The sequence below is a fragment of the Sinocyclocheilus rhinocerous genome, unplaced genomic scaffold (assembly GCF_001515625.1).
Source record: "Sinocyclocheilus rhinocerous isolate Xijiao unplaced genomic scaffold, SAMN03320098_v1.1 scaffold1295, whole genome shotgun sequence".
NCBI lineage: Eukaryota > Metazoa > Chordata > Actinopteri > Cypriniformes > Cyprinidae > Sinocyclocheilus > Sinocyclocheilus rhinocerous.
Genome location: NW_015660499.1, coordinates 628,493 through 638,139, shown reverse-complemented (window position 1 = coordinate 638,139; position 9,647 = coordinate 628,493). Strand labels below are relative to the sequence as shown.

The window sequence follows — 9,647 nt, the reverse complement described above, 5'->3', positions numbered from 1 at the left end:
TCTGGGCTATATAATAATAATAATTAGTGCTGTCAAACGATTAATCGCGATTAATCGCATCCAAAATAAAAGTTTGGTTTACATAATATATATTCGTGTGTACTGTGTTTATTTATTATGTATATATAAATACACACAGTATATATTTTGGAAATATTTACATGTATATACATATATATTTATATTATTACCGTATATATAAATATATTTAATATATAAACATAACATTTTTCTTAAATATATACATGCATGTGTTTGTATTTACATATACATAATAAATAAACACAGTACACACACATATATTATGTAAACTAAAACTTATTTTGGATGCGATTAATCGCGATTAATCGTTTGACAGCACTAATAATAGTAATGATAATAATAATAATGCTATATTAAGCTAAATATGTATTATTATTATTATCAAATTTAATGTATAAAGTGTTTTTCACAATATCCCATTATTATTATTACAGATTTAATTCAGAAAGGCTAGTTTTTTTTGTTTTTTTTTGTACTTTTAAACTGTTCTGGGTCTATATAGTAGTAGTAGTAGTAATAATAATAATAATGCTATATTTAACTTAAATATTTAACTTATATACTTATCTATTTAACTTATATATTAAACTTAAATATTTGTTGTTGTTGTTGTTGTTATTAAAGATGTAATTTATAAAGTGCCCGATAGAGAAATTATGTTTAAAAAAAAACAGCACCCACAGAAAAAGCAAGACAAAACTCTATATTAACTAATTCAATGTGCATTTTCAATTAATTTTTTAAAAGAGGTACAAAGCTGGGCTGTGTAATCTCTGTGGCATAAATACAGTTTACAAAGGCTGTAAATGAAAGACTAAGGAAAGCGTGTAATTCTCCTGAATGTTTGTGATGTGCGTTTGGCACAGGCTTTGTGAGCTGAGGAGAGAGTAAGATGAAGGTCTGGGGTGTGATGCTGGCGTGTGCACTGACGCTGAGCTGCGTGTCCTCCGTCCCGAACCCAGCCGGACAGTGCTCTCAAAGACCACAGGACCTACAGAGAAAACCATACAAACATCTGCAGCCAAGAAGTCACTCAGGTCAGGAGAAGCCATTCGATTCTTACTATTAAATATATAAAAGTCACATGAATACACACACAGGTGTGATAAAGCGTATTTCGGGACACACCTGATACTGTTGTGATGGTTAAGTAAAGAAGTTTCAGGTGACCCATTGTACCTGGGTGAGACACTACTCTAGTTCTATCAGCTTACAAACTGAGCTTACAACTCCATTTGAACCTGTATTATATCTGGTATCTGTGGACAAAAGCAGTATTGTTGCTAAAAGCTGTCAGAATAATGCAAACTATATCATGTTATGGCTCTTTGATCACTCTACTCGTCCTGTCATAAAGGCACATCTAAACACTACCACCTTTACATACTGTCAAAACACAATGTACAACGCACTTGAAAGGGTCATATCAGCAGTCTGTGTTCTCCCGGAGATCCTCTAGCCAAGGTTTCCTGCAACAAAAACAGGCATGGTTTAGTTTTACACGACCACCCTGTCTGACTCTTAGAATTAAACAGGCTCTTTCTCTAATGCAACTTTTTATTTACAGTTTTAATTCATCTTAATTTTAGTTTCGGTTTTCATAATTTTGTTATGTGCTTTTTGTCAATTATTTGTTTATATATATATATATATATATATAGGGAGAGAGAGCTGTATTTTTATTTGAGTTTTAGTAATTTTGTTTTCCATTTTTATTAGTTTTTATTTTTCTATTTAGCTATTTTTATTTTTAAGTAATTTGTAAACTTTTATTTATTTTTATTTCAGTTTTAGTAATTTTGCTGTGTTTTATTAGTTTTTTTATTTCTCTATTTTGCTATAACTTATTTTTTATTTCACTTTTAGTAAGTTTGTTACATGCTTTGGTCAATTTTATAATTTTTTTCAATATTTCTATTTAGCTTTAATTCTTTGTTTTAGTATTTTTTAGTGCTTTGTCATTTTTATTAGTTTTTTTTTCTCTATTTAGCTATAATTTATTTTTTATTTCAGTTTTAGTAACTTTATGTGCTTTTGTCATTTTTATTAGTTTTTTTTTCTCTATTTAGCTATTATTTATTTTTTATTTCAGTTTTAGTAACTTTGTTATGTGCTTTTGTCAATTTATTAGTTTTTTATATTTCTTTGGTGAATTTTAGCATTTCTTTCAATATTTCTATTTAGCTTTAATTTTTTGTTTAAATTTTAGTAATTTTGTGCGCTTTTGTCATTTTTATTAGCATTTTAATTTTTCTATTTAGCTTTATTTTTATTTCAGTTGTAGTTTTAGTCCTTCATCTTAAACTTATTTTATTTCAGTTTTTCATCTTATATTTATATTTTCTGTTCTTTTTTTACTTTCAATAAATATTTTTTTATTCTGGAGAGGAAGTTTTCACTTCAGAAATGGAGAAAAAAAATGTTTTCATTAGATCTCTTTTTTTTTTCCATGATATGACCCTTTTAAAGCATGCATATATGTAAAGAGTATGACCTTTCCACATAAAACTACCTTAGTAGATTCAGAGGCTTTTGTAGCTCATTTTAGCATATTGTTTAAAATCAGATTGTATCTGTAATGCAAATGCAGGAACATCTCTTGCCTCTGTCATCCAGACAGCTTTCCCACACCACACTCAGCCTTCACCCACAGACCCAAGAGATCTCCAAAACGGAGAGGTTTCCTTCGTAACAAGATGGACAGAAAGAGACCGAGTCGTGACGAGAGAGAGAAGAGCAAAGGAAGAGCGTGTGCACTGAGACAAGTCCAGCTGAAAGTGTCTGATCTGGGTCTGGGCTACCGGAGTCAGGAGGAGCTGATATTCAGTTACTGCAGCGGCGTGTGTATGAACTCCCTTACAAACTATGACAAAATCCTCACCGGCCTCGCCAGCAACGGCAAAAACATTCTGCGCAGCTCTCCTCCCACCGTCTGCTGCCGACCTGTCGAATACGACGACGACCTGTCCTTTCTGGATGACAACCTCATATACCACACCATGAAGAGGCACTCGGCACGGAAATGTGGCTGTGTCTAAGCAGCTGTGATAGACAATGACACCAGACGGGAAAATCAATGGAAACAATTTCAGGTTATTACATGTGTGAGCATGGCTCGGTCGAGGGAATCATCATGATTGCATTTCTCTAAGAAGATACAGGATAAGGAATTGCAAGAATAGCATTGTAAGATGTTCAAAAACTGGTACATACACACTCAGAAAAAAAAAAGCTGTAACTGGGGCGCTACCCTAAGATACAAAAGCTAAAAGGTGTGAATATGTACTATTTAGGGTAAATAAGGTAACTTAAAATACCGCCCCAGTGACAGCTTTGTACCCTTTTTCTGAGAATGTACATCATTTAACCTATAGGAAAGGCACATCTTAAACAGCAAGACAGGATATTTTGTGTGCTGTGCGTTTTTATAAGCTCTTATGAAGAAGAATTTCGAAAGAGAATTTTCTCTGATTCTTATGTTCATTGTTAAACACAAAACCCAAATGAATGGTTTTGATGAAATTAATTCATCCCTATTTATATATATATATATATACAGTGCCTTGCGAAAGTATTCATACCCCTTTATTTATTTCACGTTTTATGTTGCAGCCTTATGTTAAACTGCTTTAAATAACTTTTTTCCCACATCAATCTATACACCATAATGACAAAGCAAAAACAGAACTGTCACAACTTTGTAAATTTATTAAAAATAAAAAACTGAAATAAGTACATTGCATAAGTATTCAAACCCTTAACTCAGTACTTAGCTGAAGCACCTTTACAGCCTCATCAGCATTTGGCAATTATCTGTCATTTTTCTCCTCACCTCTCAAGCTCCGTCAGGTTGGATGGGGGCAGACACACATTTTCAGGTTTCTCCAGAAATCCATTATGGATAATGAAGGCTACATGATTCTGTGAACCTTCAATGCAGCAGAATTTTTTCTGAACTCTTCTCCAGATGTGTGGCTTGATGCAATCCTGTCTCTGAGCTCTTATTTTGACCTCAGGGCTTGGTTTTTGCTCTGATATGCATTTTCAGCTGTTAGACCTTTTATTAAGATGTGTGTGCCGTTCCAAATCATACGCATTCAATTGAATTTGCCACAGGTTAACTTCACTTGAAGTGTAGTAACATCTACAAGCACTATGAATGCTCCTGAGCTCAATTTCAACTGTCCCAGATAAGTGTTTGAATACTTATGAAATGGAATCATTTAAGTTTTTTATTTTTAATAAATTTGCAAAGATGTTAAAAACCTGTTTTTTGCTTTGCCATTATAGTGTATGGAGTGTAGAATGATGTGGGGAAAAAAATAATTTAAAGCAATTTAACGTAAGGCTGCAACATAACAAAACGTGAAAAAAATGATTGCAAAAAATACTTTTGCAAGGCACTGTATATTTTTGAATATCTATTTATATGCCCCCGCCCCCAAGTTCTTTTTTCTTTGTCTAATAAAAATTAACAATAAAAAATAACAATTTACTCACTTCTACATTGTTTCAATCCCGTATGGCATCCTAAAAGATGTTTTGCAGAAAGTTCATGCTGCTCTTTTTCCATAATGTCAGCACATTAAAAAAATCTATTCCAAAAGATTCATGCACTATATTTCAAGACTTCTGAAGCTTTTCATGATGAACAGACCAACATGTCTTTAATAAGTGAAAATCTTCCTATCTGTTGTAGTACTTGAAGCCACCATGAAAAGAAAATTCACCCTATTTTCTAAATGCATATTATAGATCTCATTAATTCATTTGTGCATTTTTTAATTATTTTTGACCTAACATTTAATCAAAACGTCTTAACTGAATCTTCCAGTATCATTCCTGATGTATGCAGGAATCCTCCAATCATTTAGTCCGCTTAAACCCCGCCCCTTCAAGCTCCTTTCATCTGTCTCCACTTTTGAATGCCACGCCCATATCCCAACATCCAATCAGCAACCGAAAGACAGAATCAAGTCCCCGCCCTACTTCTTTCTTTTTCGATAATTTGTTCCATTCTGATGTACATCAGAATAAAGAAGAAAAGATCTGTTGCTACTTAAGTTTTATCGCAACTTCAAATCTCATTAACCAGAAAAGAAAATATTGCTACTCATACCTGGCCTTGTTGCAACTCAGGCTCACTGGAAATACGTCTGCCTACATTTCTGCAAAACCTGAAATAAGTAGCTCTGGGTACATTTAGCTGAATTTGTCAGATGACACGTCCACAGGAGGCGCTATAAGCTGTATAATTTTTCTCCATTGCAGATATGGTTTTCGCAATGCTGTACCGGGTGAGCTACCGAGCAAGTTTACTTTATCAGAAAAGCCATATTGAGAAGAACATGTGAGATGTTAAAATGTATGTAAAAGTGTTTTGAGGGCATGAGAGTATTGCGCAATGAACCACTTGAAAAATTAAGCCTTTATTTATCGATAATCTTCTCCTGTAATCATAATTTGTGTGAAAAGGAGCAAAAGTTGTTGGTGTTTTTACAGCCCCTAGTGTTCATTTCACCTGGAAACTGCAGGGAAATGTATGCATCATGCATTTCTAATGAGCCTGGGTTGCCTTTATAATATTAATTTATCTATATCTTATCTAATTCATCTTATCGACTTTTCTGCTCCACAGAAGAAACTGTCACATGGATTTTGAATGGCAATGAGCAAATGGTAACTTCCCCAAAATGCCAAACTTTAGGTATTTATGAGTCACTAATTGAACTGATTTGTTTTACTGCTGTGGTGCTCTAAAGTGTACTGTATTATTGACAAAGCTGGTTATCCAGTTAACGTTTACCTCTCAGCATTGTATTTGTCAGTTTTGTACAGCAAGGAAAATGCTAGCGAACCCAAATTTAGTGAATGTTATTTTTATATAATTTATATCATTCTATTTTGTTAACCTAGAACAGATGCTTTGGTATTTGTATATTTGTAATCAGTGTTTAAGTCAACATGAAATCAAAACTGACCCTGTTATCCTAGTCTTCCTATGAACATTTCATCAGAACATCAGAAAAATAACTCATAGCTAAATAGCTAATAGTCTTGCTAAAATCTTGGCAGTAGTTTAAATAATTGAAAGGCAGTTAATGTAATAACTTACAGAAATAATAGCAAATAACGGCAGTGAAATACAAGCATTACCATTTATTACTTGATTGTCAGCCTCCAGATCCTGGTCAAAAAGCTTCCGGAAAAACCCACATCTAGCTGAAACCTGGAAAGTATACCACATTATGGAAGTAAAATGAGAGAATGTCATTTCATGCTGACTTTGTCAAAACAACATCACACCATTTAGTTACATACATGTCGTATGTCAACATCACAGTTATGGCTTAAAAATCTGTTAAAAGAGACTGTAACATGTGCAGTGAGTTTATAACTTGTATGTAATGGTTGGAAACACAATAAAGAGCTTGGGTTTGTGGAAAAGAGATGTATAAATGGAAAAGAAAAGAGAATGAAACTGGAGATATGGAGTGTGGTGGAGATCTGATCTCTAATTCAGAGTTCACGTTTCGGCCGCCGCACACACCTGTCATCACACACCACACGGGACACCAGTTAATACACCAAACCCACAAGGAACAACCTTGTTAATGCTGTTACCTCAACATGACGAACAATGACCCAGGTCAACGGTTACATCAGTAATTAGTCATTAGCTGTTGTAAATCTGTAATGTGAGTACTAGACAGAGAGCAGGAGAGCATTCTGAATATAGAGCCTAAATGTTGGGTTCTGGAAGTAAAAATCCAGTTCCACTGAGATATAAAAAAAAACTTAAGCAGACCATTTATTGGATTTCTTGAAATAGAAATCTTTTTTAACATCACAAGACTTCTTCATTTCACTGCCTGTGTGAAAAGGTCTCTTACCTTTTGCTACTTCACAGCCGGTCTTTCTGTTCAGCTTGTAGCTCGACTCGACGCTCCAGCCTCTTCTTCTTTATCTGTAATTATAGAGCAGCATTTCAAGTCAATATCTGAAAGAACGTCCACAGCGTTCAGCTCAAGTGGTGAAGCGCCTCATTACAGTGCTTTGTGTGTTAACAGAAGACGTGCCATCATGAGCAGTAATAATACATCTCTTTGTGTCCGTTTAATGTATATAGAGACAAATGTAGAGGGTCTGCTGAGAAATCTGCTGCTGCATAGGTTTACTATATTTTAATGGAATAGTTCACCCAAAAATTTAATTTGGTTAAATGTACTCATTCAAGATGAGTTTGTTTCTTCATGGGAACAGAAGAACATCACTTACTCACCAATGGTCCTCCGCAGTGAATGGGTGCCATCAGAATGAGAGTCCAAACTGCTGATAAAAACATCACAACCCAGCCATTAATTAACATCTTATTATGGACTTGCATTTTGGCCAAAAGCGACTGTTTAAAGCTAAAATGTGTTAATGATGGATTTGTTTCTTGCAAACACTTTTCACTTCACAAGATGTTTATTGATGAACTGGAGTGGCGTGGATTACTTGTGATGTTTTTATACTAAAATAACCAAAACTGAAATACAAATTCATAAAAACCTATATAGACATTCAAAAATAAAAAAAAACGTAAAAATGACTAAAACGTAAAAAAGGAAAGTATAAAAATAAAAGCTGAAAGTATGAAACGTGGAAACGTATCAGACGTTCAAGAGAAAGACGCTATTTTTTAGAAATGGTAATAGTTTGTTTGACAGGATAGAACAATCGATTAAATACATTTTAGGATTTTAGATTATTTGTAATTGATGCGAGGCGAATCTAATGTTTTAATGCATTCTGAATGCACAAATAACTTACATTGATCTATATTTCATACACATTTATTCTCATGAAGAACTGTGGACTATATTCTGTGTCTTTCATCAGTTGAAATCACGTTGCGAGATGAAGGCTTCAGCTAGTCATAACATACATTGTTCTCCCAGAATGACGTACGGGAAAAACATTTCCATTGAGCAAGCACCTGTTGTCCGGTTTCCAGCACCTGTGCACCAGCTGGCAGGTAAAGTAACGTGATGTTCTACACAGAAAGAACTTAATGTACCAGATATATTCTTATACATCAACTTTGGACCAATGAATCTTCACTGAGGGTCACGTTATTTAAACATGAACATATACCATTTATATGTATGCGTCTTAGATCTTTGAGTTCAGCTCATGAAAAATGGGGGCAAAAACAAAAGGGTTGTGTTTATAATTTTGTTCAGTGTATATGTATACATAGTTTTTCAATTTTAGAAGCAAGATTAACATTTAACAGCTCGTTAACAGAGCAGTACATCTCATGTTGAAAGGCTACATATCCTAGATTTTTTTCTAAAGACTCCTAAAAAGTAGCATTTATGCATTTTGAACATGATTTAATTGCTGTGTTTGAGGCATTTTATCAGTTCACTGTTAACAGTAAACAGAAAAACAATCCTAGTAAATTCATGGAAATTCTCAACTTATGCTCTGCGCCAAAATATTTCATAGATTAGAAATTGCTTTTGGCAAGAACAGCGTCTATAAATGGTGCAAATGAACCCATTAAACAGCGGAACGTCATGTGAATTCATCGATCCAAAGGAATCCAGAGAAAAAGACAATTCACATGGAAAACTCACGTTTCTGGTACTTCCGGTTCCAGTGGAAACAGAGGAGCCTCTTTCCTCAAAAAAAAAAAAACATGTACAAAACTCAGTGCAAAATCATGTTTTAGTAAAAAAAATAAATAATTTTTTTTTCATCTGAATAGATACTTGCATGATAGCACCATGATGCATGTATAAATTAGTGATTGACATCCAGCTGTCATCTCAGAAAAAAACTTAAGGTAACATGTTTTAACTTTTGGAAGTACAAATAAGTTAATAAAGAGATATTGCTAATACTTCCAGTTCATTACACAGCTAAATGGCAGGGTGAGCACATTGCATTGTGGGATACAGTACGTAGCACAGTGTGCTTATACACTGAACACTTTGCAGTATTTTGTCCATACAGAAAATATGCATACCGTTTATAGAATATGAACTACATACTGACAATATTAAGTAACTAAATACTATGCAGTATATACACCTTATAGTGCCTAGTACTCTTTAATTGTTTACTAAAAGTGAGTGACACACTAGGTATACAACAAACTTTTTAAACTGTATGCTACAGTACTGTCACATGACACTATATTAAATGCATGTTTAATTCAAATCTAGAGTCTCGTACAGTTGGAAATAAACACAAAGGCTGAAAAGCATACTTTTGTAGTATTCTTACTATTTCTACCATGCAAAGATATGACAGAAATAGTATGCTACTCTAAATTCAACAATATAAAATACTTCCTCCCCCCCCCAGTGTAAACCTAATATTTCTGTAACAAGGACACATTAAAATAATGTGTGACTTTATATTAATTTCTTATACTACAAAAAATGACTTGGGGCACCTTTACCCTGGACGCATTTCTCCGCGTAATTTCTTGTACTCTCTTCACTACACCTGTCAATAAAGGAAGCGTGCATGGCAAAAAACGCAATAAACAAAAAGACAACAGAACAAGATTTGCAAACAGACAGGATGACTCTTGCACATAAGAGAAG

The 9,647-nt window shown here is 33.9% G+C and overlaps 1 protein-coding gene across 1 annotated transcript in view; it reads left to right on the top strand.

Moving 5' to 3' along the window:
* The window catches only part of LOC107725112 (glial cell line-derived neurotrophic factor-like), a 4,495-nt gene extending 1,390 nt beyond the window's left edge, over positions 1–3,105 (top strand). The window contains exons 2-3 of the mRNA XM_016534264.1: positions 909–1,079; positions 2,659–3,105. Of these exons, the coding sequence (XP_016389750.1) occupies positions 935–1,079; positions 2,659–3,080 (567 nt within the window). The 5' untranslated portion in view covers positions 909–934 and the 3' untranslated portion in view covers positions 3,081–3,105. The remainder of the gene's footprint in view (positions 1–908; positions 1,080–2,658) is intronic.
* Positions 3,106–9,647: the final 6,542 nt, after the last annotated feature.